Source organism: Siniperca chuatsi, linkage group LG1 (assembly GCF_020085105.1).
Source record: "Siniperca chuatsi isolate FFG_IHB_CAS linkage group LG1, ASM2008510v1, whole genome shotgun sequence".
NCBI classification, from domain to species: Eukaryota; Metazoa; Chordata; class Actinopteri; order Centrarchiformes; family Sinipercidae; genus Siniperca; species Siniperca chuatsi.
Genome location: NC_058042.1, coordinates 29,624,133 through 29,646,731, shown reverse-complemented (window position 1 = coordinate 29,646,731; position 22,599 = coordinate 29,624,133). Strand labels below are relative to the sequence as shown.

At 43.4% G+C, this 22,599-nt stretch overlaps 1 protein-coding gene across 3 annotated transcripts; it reads left to right on the top strand.

Annotated features, from left to right (window-relative positions):
- The first annotated feature begins 641 nt into the window (after positions 1-641).
- abcc12 (ATP-binding cassette, sub-family C (CFTR/MRP), member 12) lies at positions 642-22,599 on the top strand. Of its 3 annotated transcripts, XM_044201108.1 has the most exons (32): positions 728-745; positions 1,209-1,252; positions 2,007-2,060; positions 2,322-2,473; positions 2,638-2,784; positions 3,023-3,170; positions 7,059-7,295; positions 8,006-8,179; positions 8,733-8,880; positions 9,960-10,108; positions 10,476-10,583; positions 11,066-11,296; positions 11,380-11,451; positions 11,694-11,818; positions 12,893-12,965; positions 13,805-14,008; positions 14,199-14,333; positions 14,731-14,824; positions 15,325-15,375; positions 15,992-16,084; positions 16,205-16,308; positions 17,451-17,618; positions 17,747-17,973; positions 18,237-18,374; positions 18,623-18,812; positions 18,906-18,995; positions 19,238-19,427; positions 19,712-19,871; positions 19,992-20,070; positions 20,337-20,450; positions 20,759-20,923; positions 21,005-22,599. In XM_044201108.1, exons 3-32 carry the CDS (start codon positions 2,013-2,015, stop codon positions 21,095-21,097), a joined length of 4,107 nt encoding a protein of 1,368 aa, XP_044057043.1. In that variant the 5' UTR covers positions 728-745; positions 1,209-1,252; positions 2,007-2,012; the 3' UTR covers positions 21,098-22,599. The 3 variants fall into 3 exon arrangements, with proteins under 3 accessions (XP_044057052.1, XP_044057033.1, XP_044057043.1); XM_044201117.1 differs by lacking the exon at positions 1,209-1,252 and having other exon boundaries at positions 642-745; positions 15,998-16,084; XM_044201098.1 differs by lacking the exon at positions 1,209-1,252 and having other exon boundaries at positions 642-745.

The following is a 22,599-nucleotide window of genomic DNA, read 5'->3' as shown; positions in this document are numbered from 1 at the left end:
TAAGGTCGACTCTTCTGCCAGCATTAGATGAGTGTTCACCTTTGCTCATTTTGCTCATAGTATTGATCATGTCTTCCTCCAGACAGGAAATTGCTCTTATGACCCTTTCTCTCCAAACCCAGTCACGCCACACCTGCTCTCAGTCAGTTACTGTTCTGGATCACCTGACCTCACTGCACCTGTCACACAGGTGGTCTTGACTGATGCAATACCTCATCAGTATCTACAGCAGAGGGCAGTCTTGCACTGTTACCTACCAGGTTATCTAGCCTATGTATTACCTAGCTGCCATTGTGTTCCAGCTTCCCCTGCCTTATTATATATGCCATTATTACCTGTCATGGCAGCACTGTTCAGCACACACTTGCTTCCACCATAGTCATATGGTTTTTCAGATCATGTGCGTCCTTTCCGCTACCTCAAGTTATGAGACTCTACATCATATGGAATTCTTGTACACGTTTATTAGTTTAATTCTTCAGTCTAACTTAGGTTCAAACTAAATGTTGTCACCCTTTTCATTTTTCCTCTATCGTTTAGTCTCATCTAACTGATTTGAACTGGGTCGGATGTTTGACCGTATTGCCCACCAAGGCGTGAGGGGGGACATTTACCTCTGACCATGGCAACCTTTGATCTCTATAAAAAACAATTTGTGTAACACGGTGTAAAATGTTGCTCCAGTGTCGGCTTCTGATCCAGTATTAACAAGCTGCAGCGAGTCTACCTTGTCCTCCACACAGAGGTATTGTTTCATTTAACTACTTTACCGCAAGAGTTTTACTCAGTTCAGTTATTTTTGGTTGTTTAGTTTAGTCTACTTTAGTCTTTCTCTAGGTGTGTTTTTAGTTTAGTTATGTCAATTTAGGTTTAGGTTGTATCACTTTATTTAAGATTTAGTGCCTGTTGTAGTTCAGGTTAATTTGGGTTCATCTTATTTTAATCTGGTTGCGTTACCTTTATTTTTATTTACACAAGTGTATTTAATTGTTCTATAGCTCAAATATATAATTTTGTTATATCTAATTTAACATAATAGAATAACAGCGGTGATTCCATGTTAGCCCTTTACAGCTGTGTATATATTTTGTTCTATGTTTCAAATAAAGTGCTCAAAGCTTTGGCCAGGATTATTATTATTTTGCCTGGATATTAAATTTTCAGTTTTGCGGTGACTGCCGTTTAACTGTTGGTGGTCTGTGTTGTAGGAAAAGGATACACCTCTCCTCATAATGCGTTGTGACACGTTCAGGTATTACAACCGAACAGAATCACTCCATACGTTTTGGTTGTAAAGTATTGCTCTTCATGGATTTTACCATGGTCACATGGAACCATCTCCATAAATGTGCGTTTGATTTGGATGTAGGAACTTTGACACAGTATGAATGGAGGTGAAAGGCAGACAGGCGGAGGACACCTGTAATTCATTAACACTATCTTTTTTAGATGTTATTTGACCCAGTATAAACGCTCAGATGAGAAGGCTGTGTTTTCATTTCTGTGACATACAGTGCACCACTTTTTCGAATGATTCCCATCTTTCAAAGTTTGATATCAATATCCTGCCTCTGTCTGAGCCTTATGGCATATTTCCTTGAAAGCAATACACTCGTTTGACACTTTTCCATAGCGCCATGTTGTTTGTGAGACTTTATAACCTTTCGTGCAATATGGGTGCATTTGTGATATTTGACCAAAGTAAAGTATTTTGCGCCTTGTGACATGTCATAACACATGATACAGTTATAATGCATGTATGTAACACATCCTAATACATCATGAATGCTTGGAGCAACCCCTATGATGAATGGCGACTGTGTTATAATGTGGTATGTAGCTTCAAACACATAATAATCCACCTTACATAGCAGAATGACACATGACCACCAGCCTGCAGTTAAAAGTCAGTATCTGGTGAATTAGGCTACAGGCTATGTTTGTACTGCAAATATCTTGTTGACTGATAAAATAGTGACTTTGCACACTTGTTGCCTGCTGAACAGGACAAAATGAAGACAGACTATTTGGAAAAGAACAGTACTGGAGGAGTCTCTTTTGTAAGTACAGAACAAACAGCAGCTTCCACCAGAACTCTCCTGACCTCTTGCCATGTTTCTTTCATCTTTTCCTCTCCTATTGTATCTCCTGCATCCTGTGTTTTTCTTGCAGATGTCTTTGATCCACTTTTTGTGACTCTTAAGCTGGAATGTTGACAATGTCGCTCTCTTTCTCCCTAATCTCTCTCTTTCTTACTCTGTTCAACTCTGCCTTTCTGTCTGATTCTTTCACTCTGTCTATTTGTCTTTATGACTCTTCAGGCAGAAGATAGTTTCCGCCAGAGAACTGGATCTGTGGCCCCCAATCTGGAACACACTGATTTGGACTACAGTGAAATAACCAGGCTTTCCCTATTTGGAAAATACCACCAGAGCCTTCAGACCCTCAAACCCTTCCGCTGGTCTTCATCACAGTCAGTGTCATCGATGACATACTTGATCTGTTTTGATGCACTTACATATCATTTGATAAATAATTTGATCCGAAAAATACTGTACTTGGCTAGTTCTATTGACTGTGGCTACTACGTATTTTACCCATTGTAGAAATCATACTGGGTGATGTTTCCATGTCTAGGTCCCATCCTCTGGAAAATGCAGGTTTCCTGTCCTTTACAACCTTTGCCTGGATGACCCCCATGATGTGGGCCATGTTCAGGAATAAGCTGGACATGAGCTCTCTCAACTTGTCCCCTTTGGATGTAGCCGAAACCAGTGGAAAAAGGTCTGACGCTCTTCTTGCTGATTCATGGGGGGCCCCACATTTCTCTACTGTCATTTACAGAACAGTCTATTTATGGACATGGCACCTGACAAGCCTAGTTGCTGAAATTCATATCTGGAAAATGAATCAGGAAAATGCGAGAAAACGATCAAGAACAGGGCATGTGTTTTTACTGTTTTACTTTAGTAAGAAATGAATAAGGCTGACAGCGTTGACTCTGATTGTGTGTGTTGTGCAGGCTCCACAGACTCTGGGAGGAAGAAGTGGCAAAGGTGGGCCTGGAAAAGGCCTCTTTGTTTCGAGTGATCCTTCGCTTTCAGAGAACCAGACTGATTCTGTCTGTCATTACTGGTGTCCTTGCAATGGTGATGGTGTTTCTGGGCCCGGTAATTTTATTTGAATTTTAATATCAACAGTGCCAGTGCTTCCTCTATTGGCCGGACCCAATGGCCTCCTCTGAAGTTTGTTCAAGTTTGTTTGTTTTGTAACACTGTTCATTGTAAATGTGATGGGAGAAGAATTCAAATGTTATACTTAAGTAAAAGTACCACTACAACACTGTGAAAATACTCCACTACAGTACATGAGTAAATGTACTCTGTTACTTCACAACACTGTTAAAAAATACAAGGGAATTGGTGGTGGTTTAGGTGGAGTGCTGGGAATTTTTTATTTTTGATCAGATAAGAAAACACAAAACCTACTATCTGCTACTTTTTATTTTATGTTAATCCAATTACACACTTGTTCCATCTACAAAAATGACACCCTGGACTTGTGTTACTTTTAAACATTACCTATCAAAAGCACACAATGACCCTAACAACAACAATAATAATAATACTGTTCAGTGGTGTTTAAATGCCCCTCCTTGAACCGCCACCATAACGTGGTGGAGGGGTTTGAGTACCCGAATGACCCTGGGAGCTATGTTGCCTGGGGCTGTATGCCCCTGGTAGGGTCACCCATGGCAAACAGGTCCAGGGTGACGGGTCAGACCAAGAGCGGTTCAGAAGACCCTTATGGATTATTTAAAATCAAGGCCAGTTACGTCGCCCGGATTGGCGCTACCGGGCCCCACCCTGGAGCCAGGCCTGGGGTGGGTGCCCGACGGCGAGCGCCTGGTGGCCGGGCCTTTCCCCACGGGCCCGGCCGGGCACAGCCCGAAGGAGCGGCGTGGGGCCGTCCTCCCGTGGACCCACCACCCGCAGGAGGATCCGTAAGGGGCCGGTGCAGAGAGATCTGGGCGGCAGTCGAAGGCAGGGGCCGGCGACCAGATCTCCGGACACAGAAACTGGCTCTAGGGACATGGAATGTCACTTCGCTGGGGAAGGAGCCTGAGCTTGTGCGGGAGGTTGAGCGTTACCGGCTAGATATAGTCGGCCTCGCCTCCACGCACAGCCTGGGCTCTGGAACCCGTCTCCTCGAGAGGGGCTGGACGCTCCATTTCTCTGGCGTTGCCGGCGGGGAGAGGCGGCGGGCTGGTGTGGGCCTGCTCATAGCCCCACAGCTCAGCCGTCACGTGTTGGAGTTTACCCCAGTGAACGAGAGGGTCGCGCGTCCCTCCGCCTCCGGGTGGGGACAGGTCTCTCACTGTTGTGGCGGCCTACGGGCCGAACAGCAGTGCAGAGTACCAGGCCTTCTTGGAGTCCCTGGGAGGGGTACTAGACAGTGCACCACCGGGGACTCCGTTGTTCTACTGGGGACTTCAACGCCCACGTGGGCAACGACAGTGACACCTGGAGAGGGGTAATCGGAAGGAACGGCCCCCCTGATCTGAACCCGAGCGGTGTTCAGTTGTTGGACTTCTGTGCTAGTTACAGTTTGTCCATAACTAACACCATGTTCAAGCACAAGGGTGTCCATCAGTGCACGTGGCACCAGGACACCTAGGCGGAGGTCGATGATCGACTTTGTTGTCGTATCATCTGACCTCCGGCCGTGTGTCTTGGACACTCGGGTGAAGAGAGGGGCGGAGCTGTCAACCGATCACCACCTGGTGGTGAGTTGGATCCGCTGGCGGGGAGGAAGCCGGACAGACTTGGCAGGCCCAAGCGTATCGTGAGGGTCTGCTGGGAGCGTCTGGCGGAGCCCTCTGTCAGCAGGGTCTACAACTCACACCTCCGGGAGAGCTTCTCCCAGATCCCGGGAGGTTGGGGACATTGAGTCCGAGTGGACCATGTTTTCCACCTCCATTGTCGATGCGGCGGCTCGTAGCTGTGGTCGCAAGGTTTCTGGTGCCTGTCGCGGCGGCAATCCCGAACACGGTGGTGGACGCCGGAAGTAAGGGATGCCGTCAGGCTGAAGAAGGAGTCCTATCGGGCCTTGTTGGCTCGTGGGACTCCCGAGGCAGCTGACAGGTACCGGCAGGCTAAGCGTGCTGCAGCCCGTGCGGTCACAGAGGCAAAAACTCAGGACTGGGAGAGGTTCGAGAGGCCATGGAGGAGGACTATCGGTCGGCCTCAAAGAAATTCTGGCAAACCGTCCGACGGCTCAGGAGGGGGAAGCAGTTCTTCACCAACACCTTATGCGGTGCGGGTGGAGAGCTGTTGACCTCGACTGGGGATGTTGTCGGACGGTGGAAGGAATACTTTGAGGATCTCCTCAATCCCGCTGTCACGTCTTCCGAAGAGGAAGCGGAGGCTGGGGACCCGGAGGCGGACTCATCCATCACCCTGGCCGAAGTCACTGAGGTTGTTGGCAAGCTCCTTGGTGGCAAGGCTTCGGGGTGGATGAGATCCGTCCTGAGTATCTTAAGTCTCTGGATGTTGTGGGACTGTCTTGGCTGACACGTCTCTGCAACATCGCGTGGCGGTCTGGGACAGTGCCTCTGGACTGGCAGACCGGGGTGGTGGTCCTCTGTATAAGAAGGGGACCGGAGGGTGTGTTCCAATCACAGAGGATCACACTTCTCAGCCTCCCGGTAAGGTCTATTCCAGGGTACTGGAGAGGAGAATTCGTCCGATAGTCGAACCTTGGATTCAGGAGGAGCAGAGTGGTTTTCGTCCCGGTCGTGGAACACTGGACCAGCTCTATACTCTCCATCGGGTGCTCGAGGGTTCATGGGAGTTTGCCCAACCAGTCCACATGTGCTTTGTGGATCTGGAGAAGGCATTCGACCGTGTGCCCCGGGCGCTTTGTGGGGAGTGCTCTGGGAGTATGGGGTCCGGGGCCCTTTGCTAAGGGCTGTCCGGTCCCTGTATAACCGGAGCAGGAGCTGTGTTCGCATTGCCGGCAGTAAGTCAGACCTGTTCCCGGTGCATGTTGGACTCCGCCAGGGCTGCCCTTTGTCACCGGTTCTGTTCATAATTTATATGGACAGAATTTCTAGGCGCAGTCAGGGGCGGTGGGTGTCGGTTTGGGAACCACAGGATCTCATCTCTGCTGTTTGCAGATGATGTCGTTCTGATGGCTTCTTCAAACCAGGACCTGCAGCATGCACTGGGACGGTTTGCAGCCGAGTGTGAAGCAGCTGGGATGAGAATCAGCTCTTCCAAATCTGAGGCCATGGTTCTTGACCGAAAAAGGTGGTTTGCTCTCTTCGCGTGGGTGGGGAGTCCTTGCCCCAAGTGGAGGAGTTTAAGTATCTCGGGGTCTTGTTCACGAGTGAGGGACGGATGGAGCGTGAGATTGACAGGCGGATCGGTGCAGCGTCTGCAGTGATGCGGGCGCTGTATCGGACCGTTGTGGTAAAGAAGGAGCTGAGTCGAAAGACAAAGCTCTCGATTTATCGGTCAATCTCACGCTCCTGCCCTCACCTATGGTCATGAGCTTTGGGTAGTGACCGAAAGGACAAGATCGCGGATACAAGCGGCCGAAATGGGCTTCCTCCGCCGAGTGGCTGGGCGCTCCCTTAGAGATAGGGTGAGGAGCTCAGTCACACGGGGAGCTCGGAGTAGAGCCGCTGCTCCTCCACGTCGAGAGGAGCCAGCTGAGGTGGCTAGGGCATCTGATCCGGATGCCTCCTGGGACGCCTCCCTCGGGAGGTGTTCTGGGCATGTCCCACCGGAGGCGGCCCGGGAAGACCCAGGACACGCTGGAGGGACTATGTCTCTCGGCTGGCCTGGGAACGCCTCGGGATCCCCCCGGAGGAGCTGGAGGAAGTGTCTGGGGCGAAGGAAGTCTGGGAGTCCCTGCTTAGACTGCTGCCCCCGCGACCCGGCCCCGGATAAGCGGAAGAAGATGGATGGATGGATGGATGGTGTTTAAATGCTGTTTAATTGCTACATGTTTAATGCTCTTTTCAAGCCTTACAAACATCCCTGTGTTCTCAGGCTGTTCTGGTCTATGAGATCTTAAACTATGCTGCTGACCCAGGGAAGTCCACGGTGTTCCACGGTGTTGGTCTGGCCTTCGCTTTGTTCACCTCAGAGTTCTGCAAAGCTATCCTAATATCTTTGCTGTGGGCGATTAACCTGCGCACTGCAGTCAGACTGAAGGGTGCCTTCTCTTCAGTGGCCTTTCAGAAAGTCATCTCTCTGCGGGTGCACAGCGGCATTTCAGTAGGAGAGGTAAAGTCTGGGTTACATACATGAGGGTTAATGCTTATTTAACGTAGTGTACCTACATTTCTCTAGGAAAGTAGGTTCATAACAGCTTCTTACTCTTGGTGGGAAGTAGAAAGCAGTGTAAAGAAAATCTATTCTTGAGAGATCCTTTATATATTAAATATATCAGGAAACATTTGTAACCTTAATTTATGCTTTACAAGGATTATACCTGATGTTTGTTTTTTTTTCATTGAGTTTAACATGTAAATGGGGGTCAGTCCAAGACAAAGTAGCAAATGGTAATTGTTTTCCTCATCAACTGCCAAGTGCAGTGAAGGCAGGCATAAAATGGGGATAATGTGGTAATTTTTAATGCTGTAGCTTTCTCTCTTCATCTGTATTAGTGTGTGTTAGATGATTCAAGTATGTAGCACCAACTGAAAGAGACCAAAACTATTCTTACCTTTTACCCAAATTCTTCCTCCAGTAGGAACAATAATAATAATAAATAACAATAATAATATTTTGTGTAATATTTAATGATTCCCACCCGCTGATCAAACATTTTATTTGATATTAGTGTGCATTTCTTCTTGTTTTTAATCCTGTTTTGTAAGGCCAAAAAGGATTAAATACAAATAAAGTTACTATTATTATTATCATTATTAGTAGTAGTGGTAATAGTAGAAGTAGTAGTAGTAGTTCTCCCTCTCTCTCTCTCTTCCGTCCAGCTGATTAATGTTTTGACCAACGATGGCCACAGGATATTTGAGGCGGTATTATTTGGGAGCTTCATTCTGTCCACGCCAGTGCTCTTTTTTGTGTGCATCATCTACGCCTGCTACATTCTGGGCTACACCGCACTGACTGGAGTCTGCACCTACATCATCTTCATCCCCATACAGGTCTGTACACATAATTTCACACACAGCAGATAATAAATGGTTTACATTGAATTATTCATAATGGTCCAATATAGACCATGACTTATGTGTGATGTGTCTCAATCATCAATATATATGTGTACATATATGTGTGTACTATATATATATATATGTGTGTGTATATATTTACCAGCTTAAACAATTAACGTCCCAATTAATTTCCAGCCAGTCTTTGTTCGCTGTTGTCCTGACCAATACTGACCAATTTAAATGGTTTTTAAAAGCAATGACTATGTCCAATTTCCAACATATGACACAACTGTGTCAACAAACCTGTTAGGTAACAGAACTTGAACAGAATTTGTGGTTCAATCAATCCTCCATGTCTCAACATAGAAGTGAGTGCAGTTTAATTAGCTAATATTAGGCAAATATTAAATACTTTCCATGTTAAATATGCAGTATTTTCCTTAACTAATTCAGCCACAAGGACAACCCTAAATGAACTAGTTTTGCTCTTTTGCTGCTTATTTTCCATTGGCGCTAATATTGATATTGTTTTTTCTGCTTTCAGTTTTTCTTAGCCAAGCTCATTAACATATTCAGATGGAAAAGCCTGCTGATAACAGACAGCCGTGTTCGCACAATAAATGAGATTCTCAACAGCATCAAACTTATCAAGATGTACGCCTGGGAAGATTCCTTTGAGCAGAAGATCGCAGGTATGAAGTTAGGCGGCTGCGCGTTGACTTCCTGTCTCTGACTTCTGACTTCCTATCGACTGTCTTCCAGTCAGATAAGTTTTTTATCTTTCTTGTATATCAAACATCAGTGGCATCATTTATACTGTCCCTGTAAACACAAAAAAGAGATGCGTACGCCACTTTCCATGTTTCATGGCAGTTGAAGGGAAAATGTGCACATCTGTACAAGAATCTGGAGATGGTGGAAATTGGCAACACAGATGACGAAGTAGTTTAATTGAAACAAAGCATTTTAATGAGTTTTTGATTAGTTTTTAATACAAAATCGCTTCACTGAACATAACCATGCTGCCAGACGCACTAGAGGCTGGAGACGAGGCTGCGGCTGCCACATACTCTCCACTGTCCACGCCACCTCACCCACATAGAATGATCTCCCCATATACAGTAGATGCAAAACGAGTATCAAAGGCTGAGCTCCGTTGCTGCAGCCATCTGCCTCTCGCACTTTTGTCTCTGAGAGGCTGCTAAAGCTACAAATTTATATTTTTTCTTTACCTCCACCAAGCACTTGTGTCGCTATTCATAATGTACTTTGTTTTGACCATTTATGCTCAACTGTGGGAATTGTAGCAGGCGGGATATGGGGCTCGTCCGTGTGTGCACATTGTCCAGTTGATTGTGATTTATAAAGGACAAATTGTCTGTATGTGTCTGTGCACAGAGTTTTATAAATCTGGTCATTTTTTGGCGTACGCCAATTTAGTATTTTGTGTGCTTGTAAACTTTTTGAATGGACTCCACAGCACTTTACACGTTAAATGGACGTAAACTCTTGTGTTTACGTATTTAAATGCTTTCAAGAAATTATATCTGATATTATTCTAAATATCTCCATAGTGTAAATACCGTCTTCGAGGTGCTTTTGAGCAAATAACCAGTTACACTTGTGGGCTGAAATGTGACTGCACTGGGCGGCTCCAGCAGGATGGGTCTGAAAAGAGTTGGGAGATCAGCAAATTTACAAGGAGAAGTAAAGTTAAAAAACATAAACTCTTTTTCATATATTTCAATATGTGATGTTGTCTCTCTTATAGGCTTAAGGAAAAATGAGAAGAAAGAACTGCAGAGGGTCAGTTATGTCCAGAATGCCAATACCAGCATCATCAACATCATCCCCACCCTTGCCACCATTCTCACCTTCATTGTACACACTTCATTGGGCTTAAGCCTCAACACAACCGATGTGAGTACCAGAGCAGTGCAGCACATACAGTACAACGACCTTTGCCAACATACCCACTGTGTGATTTAAGTAGTTAATAGAGGGCATAGAGAGTCTGTAAATAGTTGGACAGAATAGAAGCATCTGCCCAATTACAGCATGTATAGGTCTGAGATAAAGTTTGTGTTTAGATGATCATCTCGTCAGTTATTCATAATGAAAGCACATTCTTCCTTTGTTTGTTTGTGCTTGCACTAAACCAGAGCGGGCTGCAGACAGGTGCTGGCCACGAGAGCGTTGTTGTCCATTTAAAACCAACATATATATTACCTTGTCAGTGTTGTATGGTGTGAAATAGTGTTTGAGCATCATTCTTTGTTATTACCAGGCCTTCACCACCATCGCCATCTTCAACTCCATGAGGTTCTGCCTGGCTCTGCTACCTCTGTCTGTGAAGGCCCTGGCTGACGCTGCTGTGTCGCTAACACGACTGAGGGTAAACTCTTCTCTTTGTGTCCTGCTCAGCAGTTATGGCAACAGTTATTAGTAGTAGTAATATTCATTACTACTCTGATCTTAAATGAAGGTTCTTTGGCTGCGATGTTATCCAACAATACAAACTGCAAGGTTGTAATATCTTACCTTCTAGTGATGATATATGAATATGGCTTTCCTCCTCCAACGCTCATAATCCGCAGAATCACAAGATGGAGTTAGCTTGTATATGTATTCATAAGTTTTACTCTTGCCTTAAAAAGCGACTAATAACTTTTCTTAAAGATGAACATTTTTTACTTCACCGTATTTCTATTTTTCTAGCAATCTGAAGCAGTTTCCTTTTTCTGTGTGTGTGTTCAGGGTTTGTCACTGCACACACTTTAAATGCCAGCATTCATCGCTGTTAATTAATTTAATCAATTAAAATCTCAATTTTAAAAACATGAACAAGCTTATAAATGCAATGTGTGGCTGTTTCAGAAAATATTGCTGATCCAGAATCCAGAGCCCTACCTGATGCAGAGGAAAGACAATGACTCAGCCATAGTTATGAAAAACGCCACACTTTCCTGGACCAAACCAGACAGCCAACCAGACTCCCCACCCAGCTCAGCCAATGGGGTGGAGGGACACAAAGTGGACGAAATGTCCCAGAATGGGAAGACTGAAACCTTGCCAACCCTGAGAAACGTCTCCTTCACACTGCCTAAGGTGTGTGTTACCACTGATGAGGATAAATGAGTTAACTAGATTGGGTAAAGGTACATTAATACTCTCTGTGTTATTTCCTGAAGGGCAACCTGCTTGGTGTCTGTGGGAACGTGGGGAGTGGAAAGACATCACTGATTTCCAGCATTTTGGAACAGGTTGGCCCCTCCTTTGTCTTTTTTGTCCTTTATTCTCTTTTACCATCTCTGTAAGTCTGACATCATGTTTGGCATTTTTATTGGCTGTTAATTTTCACTATTTTACCGTCTGCCACTCTGTTACGCAAATGTTGTGCAAAATGATGCTCCTTATTTACATTATGTTATCTCTAAACCAGATTTAACTTTGCTATGTAACATATAGCTTTTCTCATGGTTGTCTGCTCATTTTTCTATTTTAGATGCACCTTCTGCAGGGCTCTGTCACAGCCGATGGGACATTTGCCTACGTTTCCCAGCAGGCTTGGATATTCCATGGAACTGTTCAAGAAAACATCCTGATGGGGGAACCTTTTGACCAGGCCAAGTAATTGATCCCATAGCCCACATAAATTATTGCCACTAATTATAAGTAACTGCAGATAAATGTGACCTTTGAATATGGAAACAATAGGAGATATTATTAACTAAGGGGATACCATATGTGATGTTAATATGTTACCACTGTTCCTCATAACTGTAGTGACACAGAGTATTTAAACACGGCTTGAATAGGTCTTCCTTTTGAGGTTATCTCACGTGACGAATGTTTAACTGGGAAAAAGCTCCTCTTTTCTCTGTGAGTTCACATCTGGCAAGTCCAACAAGCGCAGAGGTCATCTCCCTTATCTGACAGGATTATCATTGTGAAGCCACTCCAGGCTGTCCGAGATGGCAAGAAAAGAGACTGCTGACCTGTGCACAGTATTTTGATGAGTCACGTCACTCAGCTGGCATTTATGACTGTGGTTCGGCCTATAGTTGTGCTGTAATCACCAATATGCATGAAGTAAATACTGTAGGAAAAGTTAACATACACTCGACTCTGACAGTGTTTTCCCAAAGTACATACAGAAATGCTGCCTTTCTGAGCCTTGTATTTTCTTATCGGCTCTCTTTGATGTGCCTTGTCTGTGGTTCTGCAGAAATAGTCAAACAAGAAGTAGGCAGCGAGTTTGCTCTCACATTAGTTATCTTCAACTGCCAGGGACAGTACACCTGAGCAAACCAATTCAAAGGATTTTTAATGTGTCTAGTATGATTAGGCAGTAAACTAGTAAACTAATATAGTGCTTAAAAGAAAGGTTTTGTTCCAAAATGAAACAAGTATGTAAAAACAATAGTGACTGCTGCTGATGATTAGTGTATGTGTTAATATTAAATATGTTACGATTCATAAGACACTGTATATAAAATGTTATATTTTCTGAAGACAGAATCAATTTTTTTTTAAATATCTCTTGATGAATCATTTTTCCAAAATGATACATCCCATTTTAGTTGTTTTTTTCTGAGGTAAAGTGAATTAAATAACCAAATCATGTCTTCAGAATGGCTCTGATGAATACACTATACTTTGCTGTCCCCTGACTTTCAGGCAATTGATTGTCTTTCTCCACAGATACGACAGAGTTGTGGATGTCTGTAGCCTCAGAGCTGACCTGAAAATCCTCCCATATGGTGATCAAACTGAGGTAGGAGCTCGCCGCTGTACTCTCAACTCTCCAAACTGAATATTTTGTATGCTTTTTAATGATTCCTTACAAGTGTAGTGGAACTTTTAATACTAAGACCCTCTGATGTGTGGTAAGAACTCACAAAATTGAAACAATTAATTGCTGAGAAGGACCACTAGCTGTGTCTTGTTTGAATTTCTTTGCAAATATAACCTAAGCATTCTGAGTTTTGGGAGAAATGGATTTGAGATAAGGCTTTACATTAGTAATTTTAGACTTTTTTTTTTTGTTCAAAGAGAGTTGCTGCAAATGTTATCAGCACATGAACTTTTTTCCCCTCAAGCTGATCATTAGCCTACAATCATTCAAACACTTGAGTTTGCCAAGTCACAGTGTATTATTTTGTTTGTTCTACTAGTAAACCTAACTCATTATTTAAACTTTAGTTGGAACAATCAATGATTCACTTAGCTTCTTCCTTTCGCTTTAAAGCCCATTTTAGCCTTGCATTTTTGTACAGTATAATCTTTGATGCAAAAATTGTTTTGGATTGCATTTCATGTCCAAAAAAAAAACTTAATAAACTATGCCAATTATATTACTTTACACCAGCTTCTACTGTGCACAGTAAGTTTACAAAAAACGAGTATTGCATGACATAAGTCTGAGTCAAAAAGACTTGATTACAAGTTGAATACCAGGACTATTGATTTAGGTAGTTTGAATTTGGTATAACCAAATCTGCGACTCAATTTGTTTCCGACTTTATTTAAAGCTGAGTACTTTGCTGTCATCACTGTCAGTTTCTTCCTGCTTCTTCTTTTTTTTTTTTGCCACCTCTGCTGATTTGTTGGCAGATTGGAGAGCGAGGGCTGAATCTGTCAGGGGGGCAGAAGCAGAGGATCAGCCTGGCCAGAGCCATCTACTCCAATAAAGACATCTTCCTCCTGGATGATCCGCTATCTGCTGTTGACGCCCATGTGGGGAAACACATTTTTGAAAAATGCATTAAGAAGGAGCTCCAGGGAAAATCCGTCATACTGGTTACACACCAGCTCCAGGTGGGAGGATGGAAACTTAACCATGAATTGTGATCAGTATTGTTAAGTCACTCTAGATAAGAGCATCTGCCAAATGCTATAAATGTATAATATGTACATGTGACTGCTGTTTAGACTGTGTTGCTTAGACCTCTGGCCCAATTTCCGGGACGGTTGTGTTGACATGGTTGTCCTCGCCTGTGTCTGTCAGTATCTGGAGTTCTGTGATGACATTTTGGTTCTCGAGGATGGCAAGGTGCGGGAGGCTGGAAGCCATCAGGCCCTGATGAAAGCCAACGGACGCTACACTCAGCTCATCAGCAACTACCAGATGGAACATTCCAAAGTAAAAAAAAACAACAAAAAAACTACAATACAGTACAAAACTCAGATGAACTGTAGCTCTACTATTATCACCATGTCTTATCTTCTTATTTTACTAGCTGTAAAAGCTCTTCAGCAGTTCTTTATTTTTTTACTAGCTCAAAAACAACAAACAAAATGGTTGTCTGTAAAACAAGAGATGTGCGTTTCATAATTTCAGTTATAATAAGGATGATAACATACATCAACCAGAAATGATTTTTTTCAGTATTGTTGCTACGTTGAGAGATGTCAGAGGTTTATAGAAGGCAACAACATGTCTTCTGCAACGTTTTATCATCTACTTTAGGGTGAAAGTGATTTCTTTTCAACTTGTCCATACTCAGCAGTATCACTGTGTTTTTGCTTATCGTTTACAGACTCAGAAAGAGGAGGACGAAGTGTCACCCCATGCTGCCCAGCTGAAGGAGGTTGAGCTAAGAGATCGCACAGACGGCGGGATAGTGAACCCAGGTATGGAAACCAGGAAAAAAAAAGTTTGTTAGTGTAATGATCCAGAATGAATTAAATGGAATAATTTGTGATGCCTCAGTTCATCAGTACAGAACTTAAAATGAATGAAAATAAGGCTAGAGTGCATTATAGAGTTTAGTACAAAGACACACCAGTAAGAAGTGTAGCACATTCTGTAGTAATTGGTGGAAATGGATTCCTAAAAGCCGTTTAGAGAGCAGAACCAGTCAGAACATAGACGTAGAGATATTGTGGGATAGGTGCAACATGTTGCACCTGTTGAACATGTTGTTTACTTTGGCACAAGTGTCATCTGAAAAGTGTAGGCTTGTAATATATAACCAGGAGAAGGTAAACGGTAGTGCCAGCAGTCCATCGAGGTAACAATGGACATTGATCGACAAAAGGAAGGGCAATGAGCAAAAAGTTTTGTGAAACATTACCAGACAGGGCAACAAACAAGAATTTATTGTCATATATATTCTGTGCTTCCCTTTCAGCATTTGACCTGTCAGATGAAAAGGATGATGGAACGACAGCTGACCAAAAATGTAAGTCTACAAAACTCGTTAAATTGTAATTCTGATGTTGGTGCGGGGTCAGCCAGTTCAGCTGTAATATATCCAGTCTCTGCAAGGAGGTTCCGAACCAAAACCGATAATCTGACATTCACTCCCACACAGCGATTGGCCAGGTGTGCGGAGGCGAGAAAGTAAGCAGGGTTTGAACTTCTCTCTCAAGATCTTTATTTTCAGTCTTCACAGTTCGGAACAGCTATAAACACTTTTGCCTTCCGACTCTGTATAGACTATTTCTTTTTGAGCATAGCCCAGCTCTAAGTTTATATCCTAAATCATTAGGATATAAACTAAGCAGCGGATTTAAAATCCGCACAGATGGCTTGTTTCATCATCCGAGTGTCTGTATAAGCTTAACATAATTACGATACTTCTGTCGTTTTGTGAATTCAACACGTGTTGTATTTACGCTATTGTAACAAGTGTCTGAGTGATTGGATCTTCAGTGAAGCTAGTGTACCTTTACACCTATATTTTTTATATTCTTGTTCTTTGGGAACACAATCCAGTTAGCCAGGACAAAGGCTGATGCAAATGGAGTCGCTTTAATCGTGCTATGATTCTATAAAATCCTTTTCTTACTCTTAAGCTGCAGGCGGTGATCAGCTGGTCAGTCAGGAGTCCTCCACAGAAGGTGCCGTCTCCTGGAGAGTCTACCAGCAATACTGCCAGGCAGCCGGAGGTCTGATACAGCACACACACACACACACACATGCATTGGCATGATTCTATGCAATAATACACAATTCACACATGCACAACCTGGCTGATGATGTGATTTGGTGTGACCGTGTTGCTGCAGGCTACATCATCACCTTCCTCACCATCCTGAACATCGTCCTTATGATTGGATCCACAGCCTTCAGCAACTGGTGGCTCAGCTTCTGGCTGGGGAACGGTAATGGGGTGAGAACCATATCTCTCTCTCTCTCACAGACACACACACACACACACACACACACAGAACTTATCACCAACCCTGATTGAATTGTGAATGTGTTCACAGAGTGTGTGACTTCCCACCGCTGGAAACAGTAAAGATTCTCATATGCTCCCACAGGCATGTTGTTTGGACAGTCTGAGAGCAGTGAAAAGTTCTCTTCACGCAATCTGTGGTACCCAGTCTTTTCCAAAACTGACAATCCAACAGCTCTGCAAATTCAACCTCTTCCTCACATTACGTCACTGTCCATGTTTACTGCTGAACCATACCGATTTTGTGTGTGTTGGCAGCAATGGAGGTGGTGTGCTTTTAGAGAACAGACAGAATGGGTGTGACTCAGATCATGCATACATTTTGCACGACATCCAGGACAGATACACACACTTCCTATACCTACACTGTACCTTTATTTAATTCGCAGCTCACACAGCTCATCTTAACTCCACTTTATTTATATTGCGCAACACAGTTGATCCTGGTGTGTGGGATTAACAACCTACCCAATCCCTATTAAAATTGTTGATGGTAACTAAAGAACTAAGAAAGAATGGTGGATTTCGTGGTTGGTGAGATCAAGAAAACATACATGGTTGAGTGGACATAGGCTTGTATGTGATGCAAAATCAGACACCATCCAAATGATTTTTGCAGAGGGAGACAGGAAGTCAGTTTACAGCCCTAAACACAAACATCTCTATGCTATGAACATTGGCCACTACTGTCCACTGCCTGCCAGCCCTCTGCAACAGAACCAGTCAATGGAATTCCCAAATAACAGGCCACACAATATTGTTATCTGACCTTTACAGTGTGAGATGGTGATGTTTATTCACAGCAAACACCTGAAGAGAAGCTCTTGTCATCTCATGTTTGTTCCTGTCATACACTGACTTCTACTGTGAACCACAACAGTGAGCAAATCTAATGTGTGATGAAATAAGTGTTATTTCCACATCTCTGCACTATATGGTGACAATATTCACAATAGCATAAAAATCTGTCTTGTAGATGAAAAAACATGTTGTGGGTCAATTCTCTCTCTGGCCCTGGTCTCCACTAACATCATATATTTTCTCTGTTTTTTCCCCCCCGGTCACTCAATAAGACTTCAACCCAGGGCAACATCTCAGAAAACCCAGACCTGCACTTCTACCAAATTATCTATGGCGTGATGGTGGTTGTCATGGTGATACTTGCCATCATGAAATGCTTCGTCTACACTCAGGTCACCTTGAATGCCGCCTGCAAACTCCACGACACCATGTTCAAGAATGTAGAGTGGAATTACAATTATTATCGTAGATAACCATGTTTACTTGACTATCATTTCAGAAATCTTTTAAAAAAGAAATCTTTTTAAAAAAGTTTAACCATCTAGTAATGTGTTCGGTCCTTTCTCAGATTATCGCCAGTCCCATGAGTTTCTTCGACACGACGCCAACAGGCCGCATTCTCAACCGCTTCTCCAAAGATCAGGAGGAGGTGGACACTGTGCTTCCCCTCCACATGGACCCTTTCTTACAGTTTTGTCTGCTGGTCACCTTCAGCATTATCATCATATCAGCTGTCTTCCCCCCCATGCTGATAGCTGTGGTTGTTATGGGAGCTTTGTTCACCCTCATTCTCTTGTGAGTTAATACCAGTTAAGTCTGAAACATGATAAAAATTGATTTCTACGGGGACTGTTGGAAAATGGGATCGTAGCAATTCACAATCTGGTATCCTTCATCGTAATGGTATTGAGTGCACGCTTAGTGAATTTAGTAGCATTCGTGTCATTTGCAAGATTTCGATTTTCACTGAAATTGTTGCACGTCTTCGAGCAGATGCATGAATGGACGGTAAAGAGTTGTTTAAGGTATACTGAATGCCAGTTGTGATTTCTCTGCAGTATGTTCCAGAGGAGTGTCCGTCAGATGAAGAGGATGGAGAACATCAGTCGCTCTCCCTGCATCTCTCTCACCACCTCTACCCTGCAGGGCCTCAGCACCATCCACGCCTACAACATAAGAGACAGCCACATCAAACTGTAAGATACCAGAGTTCCTTAACATGAAATGTTTTTTCTTTTTGTTCGCTGACCTTTTCGGGGCTTGCTGAGAACGCATGCTCTGTTTTAAATCTAATCTGCTTTACATTCATGCAGTGCAAAAGCAGCAGCTGATGTTTTAGTCACAGTGTCTCTGATCCTGTTCTGTACTGTGAAAGCTGTTTTACTGACCATTGGAGTAAGGCAGTATGTTCACAAACCCTGGCCTGTCCTTTGTCATGTTGTAGGTTCAAGTCACTGAATGACATCAACTCCAACCACTTTTTACTGTTTCACTCTGGGACGCGTTGGCTCTCCTTCTGGCTGGACTTCATGACTTCGACCATTACCTTGTTGGTGGCTCTGTTTGTAGTGCTCAGCAGTGATGCGATCATCAGTCCGGCTTTGAAAGGCCTGGCCATGTCCTACACCATACAGGTAAATGTGGACAGCAAATGAATAAATGTTTAGTTTATCATTGCAAGCAACTGCAACGTGTGTGTTTACAGACTGTGTTTACGTGTTGTCCAGTTGACAGGCATGCTTCAGTATGTAGTGAGGCAGGCGACGGAGGTGGAGGCGAGGTTCAACTCGGTGGAGCGGCTGCAGGAATACATCACGGTCAGACTCTCGCCTCAGAAAAATAGTGATGACTGTTTATACACAGGTGGCCTGGCTACTCCCACCAAGCCATCCATATATGCTGGTCTTCTTGAGACTGTCCATTAAACTGCTCAAGAAGAGCACTTGCTAAAGCTATTTGTGCTTTTTACCAAAGGCCATAGACTTCCACTATGCAGTTAATTATCATCTGACACCCTCCTACCCCCTCCCTCAAAGTAGTTGTTGTTTATTGTGTACAGGGTTGTAAGTCTGAGGCCCCTAGACATATAAAGGAGGCTCAAGTCCCAGAGGACTGGCCAAAGAGCGGAGCCATCACCTTTCAGGACTATAAGATGAGATACAGAGAGAATACACCCATTGTCCTGAACGGGCTCGATTTCATCATCCGAGCAGGAGAGAAGCTGGGCATTGTGGGAAGGACAGGCTCTGGTAAGACCCTGACTCCAGTAAATGGTACCAATACTTTTGTTTGTTTTTCAGACAGGCTGCGTGTGGTGTAAATTGGCAGTTCAGAAAATGTCAAGTTAACTTAGACATATTAAAATGATTGGTTGATTGAGGAAACTGTTAAGGTATATATAGCTAACTAACTATCATAGAGGTGAATCCTGAGCAGTCCTGAATACACATGCAATTTCATGTAGCTCTGACATATTGTGACAGCATTTGTAGTGTAATATTCAGCTACTCTACTCTATGCTTTGTGTCTGTAGGGAAGTCCTCTTTAGGCATGGCTCTGTTCAGACTGGTGGAGCCGGCAGCAGGAACCATCCTGATAGATGGAGTGGACATTTCGGCCATCGGTCTGCAGGATCTGCGCAGCAAATTGTCTATCATCCCCCAGGATCCTGTGCTCTTTATTGGCACAGTCAGGTAACCTTAGCTAACCCCTAACTCCACATAACTTTATGTTCAGACACAAGCACACACTGCTCTCACTGTGGTGGGTTAGCCACTGGCTAAACAGCTGTGATAATGCGCGTTTGCCGTCAGGTACAACCTTGACCCCTTCAATAACTACACTGATGAGGAGATCTGGGCGGCGCTGGAGAAGACCTACATGAAGGACTCAGTATGTTGGCAGCACAATATGAAGCCCAGTACATTAACATTTTCATTACAGTGTGTGGTAATTTATCCAGACCAAATCTTGTCAGCCAGTGCACAGCCTTTGTCTTGCTCTACTAGTTTTCATGGATACTTTCAGCCAGAGTTTTGTCATTTGTCATTTAATGTGCTGTTTGATCACTGTCAATCTAGGTTAATCTTACCTTGTGGTAATAAAGTGGTAATAGCAGCAGTAAACGCAGTGCTATGAGTATTGTTTTGTTTCCTCAGATCTCCAGACTGGAGGGGAAACTCCAGGCACAGGTGCTGGAGAATGGAGAGAACTTCTCTGTAGGAGAAAGACAACTGATGTGCATGGCTAGAGCACTACTCCGCAACTCCAAGGTTCGTACACGTATCCGCCTCTTCTGATTTGCACACTTTCCACACATTTTGCTGCTGCCGAACAGCCACATATCTATATTTTGCAACAACAATCAAATCAAGTAACTGCTTGTAGTTTCTCTATTCACATTTGCATCCATTACCCCACCATCCTTTACTCATTTGTCATATCATCACTATTTTCAATTGTCTTGTTGCACCTAATTATCCCCCACACCCTCTCTACCCTGTACCATCCTCTCTCATACTCTCTCCCTTTCCAGCCAAGCTCTTCGTCTACACTAACTGTCCCTCCTGTTGTCCAACAGATCATTCTTTTGGATGAGGCAACAGCATCCATCGATGCAGAGACAGACACCCTGATCCAGAACACCATCAAAAAAGCCTTCCAGCACTGCACCATGCTTACCATCGCCCATCGTATCCACACTGTGATGCACGCAGATCGTATTCTGGTCATGGACAACGGAGAGGTAACAAACAAACGCAAACACACAAAGATAAAGTTTGTGTGATCCTAAAGCTAGACTTACAGTAAGTGTCCTGTCCCACAGGCGGCAGAGTTAGAACATCCAGATGTGCTGAAGCAGAGACCAGACTCTCTGTTTTCCTCACTCCTGACTGCTGCTAACACTGTGAACACCTGAGCCACAGAGGCCCTGTGGCACCACAGCACCACTGCACAACACTCTAATAGTTACTCATTCACACAACCATATCATAATCACTATTCTCGTATTGTAATCTGGACTGGTGTGCTTGTATCAGGCGTAACTGAGCAGCAGAGATATGGTTTTAATGTTAATGCAGAATGTTCTTCACCTTTCAAACTGTGTAAATATGATGTATTTATCTCTCCTGTGTGCTGTAACAAATACATTGACAATGGTTTTTCACAGGCGTTTCATAGTGGATATGATTAGTCATGTACTGTATATTTAAATTATATTATTTATTGATTTTGACGTCTTTGTTTGCTGCCACTTTGCAAACCACTACATGTGAAGTTTCAATCCGCTGGGTGAATATGCGCTACATATGCAAGACATCTTGAAATAACTATTGCATTTTTATCATATTAAAGAACTGTATATAGGAAATACAACTTAAACATAAACTGAATGAAGACATAAAGAGTGGCAATGAATAACCACATAAATACAAGTTTCAGTTACACTGTGTGCTCCCATCATTTGCATTAAAAAGTGTTCAGTCAAATCGTCAAACACATTATTAGCTTTGTATGTAATAATTAGAACTTAGTATTATTATTTTAACCGGCTATAGGGCTGCCTATTTTGCATTAACAGTTCTTTTTTTTTCACCAATTGACCCACCACCCCTTATCCACGTCAGTGAAACCAATAGGAAATGCTGATTGAAGGGGTGGCTAATGCTCTATAGCTTTGCAAAGTCAGTGAATTTGCTGGAGGATCAGTTCATGGAGAAAGTTTTCTTCTACAGTTGTGGCTCTTAAAAGAGAATTTCACACATATGGGCATCAAATCCAGCCAGTGTCTTATGAGGAAGAAGGTTTTCTGCTGTGAAATCCCGTTAAGGCATGACATTCCTTTCAGCTGTGGTTATTGTGTGTTAGTGGTGAGGTCTCGTCCCCAGCCTGCTCTTTCAATCCCTCCTTTATCTCTCCACTCTCCATCCTCTCACCTTCCACTCATGATAACAACGATGGGGATGCACATGCATTATACATATTAAGATATATAATCTTTACACATGAAGATATAAAGGGATGACTCACTAAAAAAAAAAAAGCATATTAAGAGCTAATCTAATGAGCACTTCACACTCAAGCCTGTCTCTTGTTGCATAGAAATCCAATTTAGGAAGAAGGTGAACAATAACCTGCCTTATATTTTAGTTTATTGCTTAGTTTCCAGTGATTACACAGATTGTAACATTGATTAACAACAATGAAGCATGAAGTTCAGTTCAGCTGATGCGAACACAGCATGGAGTGGGACTGACAGGGCAATGTTTACCGCAAAGTATTTAACAGAAATGAAGCAGGATGGATTTAAAATGAATCCCAGCTGTTTGGTTCAGAAACAGACGGGTCCAGAGTGAGTGACAAAAAAGGGAGTCACACATGAATGAAGGTTTAACAAATTAAAATGATTGTAAAATAGAA

Excerpts from the sequence above, each read along its gene's own strand:
- abcc12 (XM_044201098.1), top strand. The coding sequence starts at position 2,013 with ATGAAGACAGACTATTTGGAAAAGAACAGTACTGGAGGAGTCTCTTTT. Across the intron at positions 2,785-3,022 it reads GCCGAAACCAGTGGAAAAAG|GCTCCACAGACTCTGGGAGG; the intron begins GTCTGACGCTCT and ends TGTGTTGTGCAG. Across the intron at positions 20,071-20,336 it reads AGACCTACATGAAGGACTCA|ATCTCCAGACTGGAGGGGAA; the intron begins GTATGTTGGCAG and ends TTGTTTCCTCAG.